The sequence below is a fragment of the Notamacropus eugenii genome, chromosome 2 (genome assembly GCF_028372415.1).
Source record: "Notamacropus eugenii isolate mMacEug1 chromosome 2, mMacEug1.pri_v2, whole genome shotgun sequence".
Classification (NCBI taxonomy): domain Eukaryota; kingdom Metazoa; phylum Chordata; class Mammalia; order Diprotodontia; family Macropodidae; genus Notamacropus; species Notamacropus eugenii.
This window is the reverse complement of record NC_092873.1, coordinates 138,318,174-138,332,811: the sequence shown is the minus strand read 5'-3', so window position 1 is coordinate 138,332,811 and position 14,638 is coordinate 138,318,174. Positions and strand designations below refer to the sequence as shown.

Here is a 14,638-nt window from a genome sequence, read left to right as displayed (position 1 = left end):
TCTGCCCTGGGTCCTCTGTCCTTCCGGTTCGCCTTGCCACAGTGGGAGGAATCCCCCTTAGCTATTTTCCTAGCCTCAGGTGTTATGAGACTATTTGCCCCCTTCTGCTGTTCCCGCCAATCCAGGATTTTTCTGGGGAAATGTTTTATGGTTCTTTCATGGTCATGGGGGCCGGGGGGGGCAGCATTTACTGATCACTCCACCATCCTGGCTCCCGGAAGTTCAAGTAGGTGACTTACCGAAGTTTAATCTTCAGGCTGAAGGTCTCAGGAGCTGCTGCGCTGATATCTAGCGCTTTGCGGCTCTCACTGGCTTGGTTCAGCTTGTCTCCCACTCCGCTGGTTCCGCCCGCCAGTCTCAGACTTCTCGGGTCCCTTCTGCTCCATTGCACTGACTGCGCTGTGGGCTCACCCCTGCGGAACAGATCCTTCCCGTGGACCTTCCAGTCTAACCTGGGCTCCGAATCCATCATAGTCTGTTTCTCACTGGATTCCACACCTCCAAAATTTGGTCAGATTCTCCTTTCAGAGGTATCCGAAAGAGTTTGTCCAAGAGCTTAGGTGAGTTGTTACTCTCAGTCCGCCATCTTGGCTCTGCCCCAACCATTTTTAATTTAAAAAATGATAATTGTAACAAGAATTGAAAGGACTTGATTGAATTTGATGACCAAGGGAGAGAAATAAAAAATTGGGGTGAGAGAAGTGCTAGTTGGTGTGTCATACTGTAGAATGATAAAGAAACCTGATGACTCAAACAAAGACTATTGAATCAAACTATTTAGCACTGGAAGTCTTAGAAATCATCTGAGTTAACCGCAGTTTTATAGATGGGGAAACTGAATCAAAGCAATGAAATAAATGACTTAATTATTATTCAGGTTAGTAAGTGGCAAAGTTGGCATTCAAACACAGGTCACAGGTTTCAAATTAGATTAAATAAATTAGATTAATTTAGAATATCAGTTTCCCTTTAGAAAGTACGTTTTCAGTAGTGTTCAAGACTGGGACCAGATTCCAAGAGTTTAATTTCAACATATGACTTTAGTGATAAGTTCTCAACAAAAACAAAAACCCAAATTTAAAAAAATGAACATTTTTCCATATTCAAAGAACTAACAATATTAAGTTACTTTAGATAGCCAAATTAAGCCCTGTTGTTTTGAGATGTGTAGTAGATCCAGAGAATATGTTGGTTGGTGGTAGATCAGCTTTAACCTATTCCAAATATGTTGATAATGAAGTCATACAGAACTGGAAGTTCTTCCATCCTATATTGTTCCTTTTTTTAAGCTAATGCACTCTTTCAGCTCTCTGCTAGCTATACATACATACATGCAGACATACATATGTGTATAAATACATGCATATTCTAGTATTTTAAACTATTAGAATAACAAAGAATCACAAAATGTTTCTTTGTTACAATAAATAAAATATATTTCATGGTTTCTGTTGATTTTGTAAATATCAAGTTTTTTCATATATATTTAAATTCTCTACCTAATATTTTTATCATAAAATCTGAAGACATAAAATCTGAATGTTAGACAAAACAATTTTTTTTTAATTGGTATTTGTTCTGCATCTTTTTTTTCTGAAGGGAGTCCCAGAGAGGTATCTAGAGAAAACTATTTTTTTTGTCTCAGTGCCCTCTGTGAGAGTTTCTTTGTGTCTGTGGTAGTTCTGAGCATCTAGCTTTGTGTGTATGACTGGCTCTGAAGTTGTACCTCTGAGAGTTACTGTAGGGTCCTTCCATCTGCCTGTGACAGTCTGTCTCTGGGTGGGTTTATCTCTGAGCATGTTGTTCCATGTGACTGACTATCTCGGTATGTGTGCCAGCCACTGTGTATCACCTGCCAGGACTCTTAAGATTCCAGAGCTCAGCTATGAGGTGCTTCTCTATCCTTTTTAGTACCCGGTGTCATCTATTTACCCTCTGGGTCCTTTCTGTCTGACTGACCTTTGACAAGAACTTTTTTGTTGGGGGGATGGGTGTGTGGGAGCTACCCTGTGGCACTGACTGATATGTATATAAGTAAAAGGTTAAAAAAATCTATTTGGGCACTCTTTTTGGAATGCTTGCAACTTGTGAACTGTACTTTTATTTTGAGGAATAAATTGAAAATGTGTTTTTTCTAAAGTATATATCATGTTAACTTTTTAAAATGTGGCTTTTAAAATAGTGCAAATGGGAAATAAGTAACATTAAGTACCATATGAAGCAATAGTCTTTTTTCATAGTTCTGTTACATGTATCTTTGACTGATTTATTCCATATAGATTTTTTTTAACTTACAAAAATTCTCATTTCTAAAGAGATTCTTTTGTTAATTTAAGTTTTCAAATTAAATTTCTCTGATCCCATAGTCATTGATCATGAAGTAGAATGAGAAGTAGGCATTAACCACCATTTAATATACATTTTGGGAAAATGTTTATGAAGACATCCTTTGTCAAAAGTTCAATTAAGGGAGTCTTAGAATTTGCACTTCAGCTTTTTAGACTGAGACATACGTATGTCCAGAAACCCAGTTATTTATCTGAATTTTGTTTATTTTTTTATTTTATTGCCCCTTAACCTTTCTAAAAGAATACATCACTGATATTTAACTGTTTAAAATTGCTTGGCATTTTAAGTTTTTTATAAATAATCAGGATTCTAATAGCCATTAATTTTCAGTTGTCAGAATTAAACCAAGAAATCCTCCTTAATATTAATATATTTTAATTTTAGAAAGAATCTATCCCTGTATTAAACTCTAAAAATATTTATTTACGAAATTCACAATGTCTTGTTTTCTTATATTTACTCAAAACTCTTTTTTGTAAAAAGTGACTGCCTTCTATGTGAAGTGCTATGCCAGGGCCTGGTGGAGGTGGGAATAGAGGTGAAGAGATTTTTCAGTTTTGTTCTAAATCTAACTAAAGAAGATCAAGTTCCAAGTAGATAGAAAGACATTGGTAATTTTGAAATCTAGAGCCCTGTCACTAAATTTTGTATAAGAAAAAACAAGAGCATCCAGTAAAATGGAAAAGTCTCTACAGATACTTGATTATGTTCTCAAAGAGGTCCATAACATTAGGGAGATGATGAAATGACTTGCAGTTAACTTCAATTTGAGTAGTGAGGAAGGGTTAACTTCATAGATAGGGGTGGGGGGAGTGCATTTATTAAGGGTTTGCTATGCTTTTTAGGCTCTCTTCCAAGTGCTGAGAATACAGATATAAGCAAGCAAGACCCTCCCTTGCCTTCAAAGAGTTTACATTTAAATGGTGGAAAACTGTACATAAAAGTGTGCCAGAAAGGGATTATCTTAATCCTGGTCTCAGTAAGATAGAGCAAAGCTCATCTGTTGAAGTAGAGCAACCCAGGTAGGATCAGCAGCCAACCAAAAAATGAGGAAATAATGAATCCCTGGATAAACTCTTTGAGAATATCAGTGTTACTTGTAGTCAGATGTTTCACATTAAAATGATCCTATGTAGAACCTCTTTTATTGTATTCCTAATTCTAAATTCAGAAGTTTTAATAGAACTGGCATTCTGATACTATTTTTTGTGTTATACTTTAAAAAAAATAAAGTTGAGAACTTTATGCTTTACCTCCTAGTATTAAGAATTTACTTGTTTCTGTAGACATAATTTTTAAATAATCCATCTTTAATGTCCAAACGTGGATGTAATGTTCAATTCACATGGATGTATTTTCATTTAAAGGTTTGTAAACTAGTGTGTTAGTTAATATATCTACTACTGGACAGACCTTGTGCTAAGCCCTGGGAATACAAGAAAAGGCAAAAGATAATTACTGACCTCAGGGAGTTTATATGGGAAGACAACTGAGCAGAAGAAGCAGAAAAGCACAGGTGGGATGGGGAAACTACCCAGTGTGGGGACATAATGGAGAATTCCAGAGTAGTAAAGATGGGTAGAAAATGAAAAGATTACTGCCTTGGGCTCCCTTCTTAAGTAAAGGTTCTGGGAGCAGAGGTATCTGGTCTCTGATGAGTGTGTATTTTTTTATATTATTCTTACTGCTTAAAATATAAATTCCAGAATATTAATTGTGGATTTTTATTTCTAAATAAACACTATTGTGAAGCATTGTTATAACAGGCAACAAATTGTTTCTGTAGAATTAGTGTTGTAAATATCACTATATCATGGTTTGTTTCATGATTTTTATGGTGGAATACAGCATTGGTGTGGGAAGGTTTATTTGGATTCTGCTTTTATTTGGGAAAATTAGATAGCTATGAACCTAATCTCAGTTTTAAATTGAATGAACGGATGGGACACCAATGCAATGTGCTGTAAACGATGTGCTTGACTTCGTAAATGTTCAGGAAATCAGAAAATCTTGGTTGAAATACTAACATTCAATCTTTGACTTAAATTTTGTCACATGACCTATCAAGGTGGTATCTGCACATCTGTATAATGAAGGGGATTAGGCTGGAACATTTTCAGAACCCTTCTAACTCTAAAATTCTGTTATTCAGTGATTACAAGGTTATTTTAAACATTGCCTTATCATATGAATGAGGGGGGATTTTTATATACATTTTGTGTACTGTATAATTCACTGTCCAAAAAAGTCTTACTACCAAAACATGTGAAAAGTTAATTTTGTTTGTCTTTTAGGTTGTAATTTTTTTTTTTACTTTTGAATGAATTTCTTTGTATTTTTGTTTGAATAGATAAAAAAATTTTTTTATAAATTAATAACTTAGTGGTAGTATTCCTCAAAATCTAATTCCAGCTAGTGTCTAATGTTGGTTATTTCTACATGTAGTTCTGCCATGTTTTAAGGTTAATAAACTAATTTAAAGGGCTCATATTTAATAGCTAACATTTACATAGTGCTTAAAGGTTTACAAAGCATTTTGCAATTCTCATTTGATCCTCACAACAATGGTAAGTGGTCGGTACTATTTTGATCCCCATTTTATAGATGAGGAGGCTGAGGTAGACAGCTTAAGTGATTTGCTCATGATTGAACTACTAGTGTCTGAGGCTACATTTGAACTCAGGTCTGCCTTACTCCAGTCTATCCTCTTATCTACTGTACGACCTAGGTATCTGTTTAGAACTAGAAAGATACATTTGAGGCTATAAGTTATACAGATAAGGAAACTGAGGCCCTAGAAAGGTCGTGACAGGGCATCACACTGCAGCTAAGTGTCTGAGGCATAATTCCAATCCAGGGCTTCCTGACTCCAATTTCAGTGCTATGTAGGCCACTGGAAATTCTTATGGTGTATGATATTAGCATTTTATACTATGTTAACTCTGAATTGATGTTCATCTATAATGACTGTATCTCAGGATTCCAAAATTAGATATTAACATTATGTATGTAGAACAGTATACTTCTAGTGGAAGTAACATGGAATTTGTAGACTGGAGCCTCTGATTTGAATGCTTGCTTTCACTCTCACTATCTCTGAAAGTTTGGGCAAGTCACTTCACCTTCTATTTGGGTCAGTTCTCTTTAAATAGGGACAATAATGCTTATACTACTTACTGCACAGGGTTGTTGTATAGATTCACAAAATTACCTAATGTGTTCTATAAGCCTTTAAGTACAATATATATGCACATATGCAAACTATCATTTTTATATAAACAATGAGAACATAATGTCTATCTTTAGTTTGTATACCAATTAAATGACACTGGTTAAATTTCTGATCACAGTATTCAGTGGCAGAGCTGGGGTAGTTTGCCAGGGATTAGATGCATGTTCTTTAGTACTTTGAATACTTTGTAAATAAATTTTAAAATACAGGTTTCCAGAACTTTATTGGAGATACAGCAAATCATGTCTTCCACATTACAGGAGCAGTAAATATTGAAATTAAATTTTAAAAACTAAATTTATATGATCATGTGTACAATTCAGCCCTAAAATTCTACATTCTTTTGATTTTTATCTCATTCTGCTACCTTCAGCTACCAGGTTTTTGTTTTTATGCATAGTACTATTTTGTTTTTATGCATAGTACTATTCATTCTAATTTGTTAATTGCATTTCCATTCCAGATGAGATAAATAGGGAATTAAGCTACAGTATTTCATGAAATTCATAAATAGCCCATCTTTTACTTAAACTCAGTAGCTTCCTTGTCTTTTGACTCTTGTATACCCTTCTCTTCTCCCCACCAGTCCAGTCACTAAGACCAATTTAGTTGTTGTTGTAGTGTTTTTCCTTCATTTTTGAAGAGGATCATGACATCAGGGAGATGGTGACATGACTTGCTTGCAGTTGACTTTGATTTGAATGAGGGAGGGCTGTGCTGGGTCATCAGCCTCATTTTCTTCTCCAGAGCCATCTTAACCAGATATTCATCAGGATGACTGGAGACAACCCTGGATGCAATGGGACACCCTGGCCCTTTTAGGCTAAGGCCCTTTCACTTTCTCACTTTGAGTAAGGTAATGCCCATTCAGTGAATAGGCCTCTTTAAGAAATGAGTCAAGTGATGGCCCTTTTAATTAGAAGGAAAAAAAATCAAACTTGGAGGGGAAGACCATGAGGGTTGCTGTTCCAAAAAGAAACAGTTACCATTGACACTCACTCTAATCCAGGAGGGACCAATATATAGCTGTGAAGTGGAGCTTGGGCAGAGACCTATTGTGCTCCAGTGTATAAGCTTTAGAGTAAATTGGTTTTGAGAGAGAGAGAGGGGAAGGAAGGGAGAGAGAAAGGGAGGAAGCTCAAAGGAAGGGAAAAGAAGGAAAGGAAAGGCTTCTGGCCATTAAGACCTATATATTTTTCTTCCAAAATGTTTGTCTCATTTAATATTCTTGAGGCAAGGAGGTGGCTTAGGCAGTATATCATGGGGCTTGGAGTCAGGAAGACCTCAGTTCAAATCCAGCCTCAGATACTTACTGTATGACCTGGGCCAGTCATTTTTCCTCTGTTTGCCTTCACAGGGTTATTGTGAGAATCAAATGAGAAAATGTTTGTAAAGTACTTAGCACAATGCCTAGCATATAGTAGGTGCTTAATTAAAAATAATGCTTGCTTTCCCTTCTTTAGTTTCAATTCTGCAGATATATATAAAGGATCTACTATTTACAGGGCAGGTTGGTGTGAATTCAGAGTTAAAAAGAGAAACTTTCTATTTCTAGAGCTACTCTTAACTACTTCAATAGCCTTCTTTTTCTTCTCTAGTTCATCTGATGGTGTAGCGATTTTATTCTGCTTAAAATACAGTTCTAATCATGTCACCTGTTTACTCAAATAAAGTACTTTCAACAGTTCTCCATTATATGCTGTTTAAAGTGTAAACTCCTTCATTTCGTTTTCAAGCATTCCTATAATCAACTTTCCAGCCTTTATCCCCTTCCATTCCCTTGCCATCTATAGCCAAATTGGATGGCAGAGTATTCTCCACGTATCCTTTTGTACAGAAGTCTCTGGACTTCTCTTTGTTGAATATCCTCTGTTAGTACTCTGTTTTCAGCTCAAATGCTGTCTCTTTTGACAATCCTGCCCTGATAGTAATAGTTGGAAATTTTTTTCCCTTTTCTGAACTCTACTTAGTTTTTTAAGTTTCCTGTAGGTAAGTTCTTTATTGCATATGAAGTCAGTATGAGTTTGGGCCTAAGCTCTTTTATACCTCATGGATGCCAGTGATTTCCTTTTTTTTCTGGTCTTCCTAGCTCCTCACTGCTGTTTAGATCCTCTTTCCTCTTAAGTTCCTGTTTTTCATGGTGCCCCAGTGGGCATTCATTCCAGAATCTCTAATGGTGGTACAAGCCTTTTCTTCTCTTCTCCTCTGTTTTCTCATTAAATTCTGTTTTTCACCCAGAGCTCTTAATTCCATCCTTCATTCTTGAGTCCACCAACTAAAAGTAAAGTTTTCAATAAAATTGTGAGAACTTCTTTTCATGAGTTTTTATCTGTAGTTTAATGAATTAATTTCAGACTTAAGTCTCACAGGATTAATTATCTCATCTAGCAAGAAATCTCTGTTCTTTCGTTTACTGACTGATAAAGTTTGCTGCAAATGTTATGTGAATACCTTTTACCCAATATGTGTTCTCAGTCAAAGTCTTTCAAGTTATTAAAACTTATATGACAACTAGTTATATCCTAAATAAAAATGTACCTTGGATTGATTTTTACTAAAACATTGGCACACTTAATAGCTCATGATCAGTAAGATTGAGCATAATGTGTTTGTGCTTTTAATATAAACTTTTAGAGCATCTTGAGCTACATTTTAGTAATATATTTTTGTTTTTAGATCATATGGGGAATATTCTTCATACTTGTGGCACTGCTGTTCACAGTTTCTCTCTTTCTGTCAAAGTAAGTACATTTCAGTGTAATTTTCCTAAATCATTTACACAAATCATGTAATATGTAATTTTCCTTGCTGAAATCCATTAGTATAGTCTATTCGTCTTAAGTTAGCTACTTTAGTTGAAATGTTTTACAGTGTAAACTCTCATAAAAAATTACTGTGTTCCTGTAAAGGGCAGTATTTCTTTATCCTATCTCAATTGAATCAGCCAAATATAGTTCTATAAAATATTTAAATAAAGTTCAATTTTCTGTACATGTATTTCTACCAACAGTTTGCATTCTGTATTTACGTTATGGTCATTTTTCTGTTTTATCAATTACGCAGTGTTCCATGTAAACATTAAAGCCTTAATTTTTAAATTTTATTTTAGCCTGGACAAAGCGCTTCATTCAGCTGGCATTGATTCTGGATTCATAATTTTTGGAACCAACCTTACCAATCCACTGAATATGCTTTTACCTATACTACAGACGGTGAGTAGTAAATGATAGTAATAATTTTATACTTTTAGGTGCTTACTCATCCCTACCTAAAATTTTGTTTTTGGAATAGAATATAGATTTAATCTCCTAACTGCTTCATATAGAATATTACCTTGATAACCAGGAAAAGTGGTAAGTAGCAGAGCATAACATTTTTTTTGACAATTTACACATTTTATTTACAGTTTTGTACAGTCTTAATATGAATGGGACCACTTTTCTATTTGAGCCAGTTCTTAACCAAAGCAAAATATAACCTAAGTAATACAAAGTGTTAAAATACAGCATAAGATAAAAAAAACAGACATATTATATCTAGTTAGGAATGTAATTATGATGTTACATTTTTTTAAAATCCACAATTATGTTTAGGAAATCACAAAAACATAGATTACTGATTTGATTGAAATGCATAAATTTGTAGCAAAGCTCTAATATTACAAAAAAACAAAAAAAAATTACCAAAGAATGCACAAAATTAATGTTTATTCCACCTTTATGTCATATACCCAGATCCTTCACCAATGTTACATGAGCAAAAAAAATAAATAAAACAAACAAAAAAACCCAAATGAAATCAGCATCACTAATGTTATCAAGTAGAGAAACAAATAAATTAAATCTAGCAGCCATCAGCATAGATTACAGCCAAAAAATAATGCTGTAAAAAAGAAACAAAGAAAATTGTTAGCAAATGGTATGCATCATACTCTTCCAAACCAGTAAAATATGTTATTCCATACAATGCAATGTACAACAGAAGTAATTCTCTGTAAGGTAAAGAAACGCAAGGTCTTTTCTGAATATTGTGGATAGATAAATGTTTTTGTAATAGTAATGCTTCTACTAAAAGCTATTACAGAGTGGGCCAGGAACACATTTATGGATTCTGGGGATGATGTGTACTGTAAATTCTTTGATTGGGATAATAGTTACTCTGGTCAAAATAGAAAAAAATTTGAACACAGAAGTACAAGACAAAGGCGAATGAGACTTCTCATATATCTTAGCAACATTTAGATGGAAATCAAATTTAAATGCAGCCCGCTCTGCTTTTGAAGAGACTTTGGTTCAGCTCCCAAATCTCAATTGCTTGACGCAGTCTCCTATGAAAGAATACTCAGAAGGTGTCTTCTTAAACAACAAACCTATTTTTAGTGGTGGAGCCGCTCTTAGTAGCCGTGTCTGCATGGGACTGATAACCAATTGCTGTCTTTGGAGGAAGTCCTAACCTTTCCTTGTATATCTTCCCTATATATGTAACAGCATCTCTGTTTTCACACTCAGTAGTCCATATTTGCTATCTTATCGCCTTTAGCTCAAACATTAACAACAGCTCCACACACATCATCACTGTAGTCATCAAAAGACTCCCCAATAAGGCACAGCAGTGTCTCTAGCCAAAAGCAATCAAGGTCACTTCGTCTCTGCTGTTTGTTTAATGTAATTAGCCGTCGTCCTCCTCATTTGTTTTTCTCATCTTCCCACATAGGCTCGATCCCATCCTTAAAAAGTGAGTAGTCACAGCCAGGCATTAAATTACTAGACAGCTGGATATGGTTGTATAAAGCCCAGAAGTCCTCAACAGTATCAAACTTAGAGATCAGACGAAGGTTTGCTTGCCAAGTTTTGCTCTTATCATTTTTAAAAAACCAGAGCGCCCATCTGTTCTGTAGTGGATGTTTAACGTAGTGTTCAGGGTTGGCAACCTCCTGATTGGTTTCAGTTTTTTCTTCTTCTGCAGGTGGGGGATTAGGAGTAGTGGTGGTTTCCGGTTCCATAGTCGCCATCTTAGAGTGATCTGATCAGACAACCGTTCCTGAAGGGGGCAGAGCATAACATTCTTAAAGTAATTTTGTTAACTGGTGATAGAAAATTTTTTTAAAACATCACTAACCCTTCACTTAACTTCCGTCATTGGGGAAAGAAGCATTTCACACAAATTTTTTCAAATAACTTAAATGTCGTCTCTCTAAAGTGTGATGGATTTACAATCTTATTATGAGACTCTTTCTTAAATGGATCTTAGTCTCAAAGTATAGTGATCATAATTCAGAACTTTCTTAATGACTTGGCACCTATGTATATTATTAGTTGAACTGTAGCTGAATGTAGTAATTCCCTAGGGCCTAGGCTTCCATTAAATGACTCATGGCTGCTATACTTTTTTTAGTTTTCTTATACTTTTTATAGATTTTTGGTCTTTTTTTCTTAATGATCAGCTATTAATCTTTTTTTCTAAAAGAATATTTATTTTTTAAATTATATTTTATTTTTTCAACAAACAGAAGTCTACATTCTTCCTCCCTTACTCTCTCACAATTGAGAATAAAAGAAAAACAAAACTCTTGCTGCAACTGTGTCATCAAGCAAAACAAATTTCCACATTGGTTATATATAAAAAAAAATCTTATTCTGCACTCTTGAGAGAGTTTCAACTCTATTAGGAGATGTGGGTAAGTAGGTTTCATCATTAGTCCTCTGGAATGGTGATTGATCATTATGTTGATCAAAGCTCCTAATTATTTTAAAGTTGCTTTTCTTTACCATATTGTTATCATTATATAAATTGTCCTCCAGATTCTGTTCACTTCATGCTGCATCAGTTCATATAAGTTTTTCCAGGTCTCTCTAAAACCATCCCCCTCATCATTTCTTAGAGTACAGTAGAATTCTAGTCACATTTATATACCATATCTCATTTAGTCATCTTCCAATTGATAGTCACCCTTTAGATTCCCATTCTTTGCCAGCTCAAAAAGGGCTATTATAAATATTTGTGTACATCTTTAGTTTCTTTTGCTTAGAAATCATCTCTTCCTTAATCTATCATCCTTCTAATTCCTCCTTCCTCCTTGTTTCCCTTCTTATTGATGAAAATGAATTTCTGTAATAACTGTGTGTATATGTTCTTCCCTCTTTTGACCAGGTCAAATGAGAGTGAGGTTCAGGTTGTCAACAGCCTCTCCCCAAATCTGTATAGATGTCTGCTTACACACCCTGATTATGTGAAGTAATATTCCCTAACCTTCCTTTCCCTTGCTTCCACCCTAGTGTATTCTCTACACCTCTTTTTTTATTATTCTCTTAAGATTATTAAGACTTAATAAAACTACTTCCTGGTTTTCTCTAATTAATTAAACACCCTCTGAACCTTAATGATGATAGGGCTCAGAGGAAATGCATATCCTTTCTCTATATTAAAAATAAGTAATTTGTCCTTGTTTATTAGTCTTTTATCACTGCTCATTTGTGCTTCCAGTATTTGAACTTCCAGTATTTGAACTTCAGTGTATCTATACAGTTCTGGTCTTTTTTATCAAGATTGCTTGAAAGTCCCCTATTTAATTAAAGGTCTGTTTTGTTTTTTTCTCTTGCCTATTTTTTTTTCCACTTAGTTTTACTGGGTCAGTTATTCTTGGCTATACACATATATTTTGTCTTTTGAAATATTTTATTTTAAGCTCTCCATTTCTTTATAATGAATGCTGCTAATTGTGTGTGAATACTGACTATGAGTCCTCAGTTTTGAATTTTTTCTTTCTGGCAGGTTGGGTGTTGCTTCCTTGTCCTAGAAATTGAATATTTTCTATGATGTTCTAGGAGTTTTAATTTTGGTGTTTCTTTCAGGATATATCTGGTAGATTCTTTTTTCATTTTACCCTCTGGTTTAAGAAATCTGGACAATTTTCTTTCATAATTTTTTAAAACATGATATCTAGACTATTTTGTTGTTGTTGTAGCATTCAGATAGTCTAGTGATTCTTAATTTTTCCCCCATCAACCTGTTTTTAAGGTCACTTGTTTTTGCCATGAGATACCTTGTGCTTTCTTCTATTTTTTTTATTTTGAATTTGCTCTAATGTTTCTTGTTGTCTCATGAAATCATGGAGCTTCTATTTTATCTATTCTAATTTTTAGCAAGTTTGCTTGTGCAAGATTTTGTACCTTTTGAGTCAAGCTATTAATTATCTTTCAGTATTTCTCATTTATTTTCCTATGTTTTTCCTCCAGCTCTCTCATTTATTAAAATATATTTTTAACTTTAAAAAAATACTCTTGTTTCATCTCTTTCAGGAATTCAAGTTAAATTTGTACCCATGATATTTTTCTTTGAGTCTGTGTTTGTAGATATTTAGAGTCACTGTCTTCTTCTAGATTTGTGTTTTAGCATCCATGTCCCCACAAGAGCTTTTTATGGTAGGATTCTTTTTTCTTTTGCTCATTTTTCCAAACTACTTCTTTGATTTCATTCATGATGTTAGGGCCAGAATCTGTGTACTTTTAGAGGGAAGCTCTGTGCTGGACCTGCTTTGTTGCCTTGGGGATATTTGAGTAATATGTTGTTCCAGGATTTCAGTGATAGTGCCAGCTGGGAACCTACAAAGCTTTTGGTGTTCCCAGTGTGATCTGACACAGTGCAAAGATGATAATGCTCTATGAGTTCCTGATCTGAGTTTGAGTCTGATCAAAAACAAACTGTTGCTTAATTCAGCTAGAACTGCATTCAGATAGAACTGCAAGCTCCTCTTTGGTCCTGATTTTTCCTGTTCAAATTAGTCCTGTCTTGGCTATTCCTTTGAGGCTTCAGAATAGGCTAGGAGCTAGAGCCCCCTGCTCTGCCCCTGAGATCTGAGTTGCGTCACTACTGCATGCCTCTAAACTTGGCTACTCTCTGGTTATGCTGCCCAGGGCCCATAACCACTTAACCTGGATTGCAGCTACCATGCACAATTGCCTTCCTTAGTCCACCATGGAGCTATGACCTGCAGCTGGGTAGAGTGTAAACAAAGCTGCCATTTGGTACTTTGAAATAGGATTCTCCATTATGTTCTGGGGATATTCCAATTTGAGCTTAGGATCTTATCCTGCCCCATTTCACAGCCTCTCCATGGGTGCCATAATGCATGCTTGTGTCATAGTTCTGACCAGATTCTCTCACTAGTGTCCATTGATCTCTGACTGTCTTTCTTTTCTGACTTCACCTGGCCAAATGAGTCACTCTGACTTTTTCTTAAATTTTCCCATGAGGTCTTTGTGGCTCTGGTTGAAATTTTTATCACTGTGATATCCTCTCTGGAATGGTCGTGTGCAGGGTACAGGGAAAACAGTAGTCCAGAAGAAGTATGAGGTGTCTACCACACTAGGGGTTAAAGGGTAGAAATATAGGCATATAGAAAATATAGTAAGAAATGGGATCATCAGAGCAGGTCCTCTGAATGTGTCCCTCTGAATCAGTCTATGAGCAGTAAAGAGTATCAGAGTATATTCTATATTCACTGTAATATAGACACTGACTTTGGGTTCATTTCAATGTAGCTTTCATATGAGTACCCTTAAATAGCGCTTCTTAAAATCTGAGTCATGACCTCAAGTGGGGTCACATAACTAAATGTGGGGGTTGAAAAAAATTTGGCAACAGTAAAAGGTTTCTGAATGCACAACAACCAAAAATGAGTTCAGAATCAAATGCGTAATGAATTTGAGGTGTTTCTGGCAGCATTTGTTCCTGTTGCATTATGCAGCTTCACTGTAGCCTTGACTCTGAATGTACAACATGCACACTTTGTACTGCCCATGCTGTCACACCACGCAATGCCAATGAGTGCTGTCAGAAACACCTTGACTCATATTCAAGACTATTGTATGTTATGAATTGCAGTGTTTTTACTGTACATACAAAATCATTAAATGGACTTGGGCTTGGGATTAGGACAGAATTTCCAACAATTTCTGAAGTGGCCCTAAACATGCTTCTGCCATTTTGTACTACTTATTTATGTGAAGCGGTGTTCTCAGTATTGATGATTATAAAAATCAAAATATCGTTCAACTC

The 14,638-nt window shown here is 35.2% G+C and overlaps 1 protein-coding gene and 1 pseudogene across 1 annotated transcript in view; one reads left to right on the top strand and one right to left on the bottom strand.

The window, feature by feature from the left end:
- LMBRD1 (LMBR1 domain containing 1) overlaps window positions 1-14,638 on the top strand; it is a 227,081-nt gene that overhangs the window by 152,113 nt on the left and 60,330 nt on the right. The window contains exons 10-11 of the mRNA XM_072642568.1: window positions 8,258-8,322; window positions 8,691-8,793. Of these exons, the coding sequence (XP_072498669.1) occupies window positions 8,258-8,322; window positions 8,691-8,793 (168 nt within the window). The remainder of the gene's footprint in view (window positions 1-8,257; window positions 8,323-8,690; window positions 8,794-14,638) is intronic.
- On the bottom strand, window positions 9,774-10,616 carry LOC140526392 (eukaryotic translation initiation factor 4E pseudogene; annotated as a pseudogene).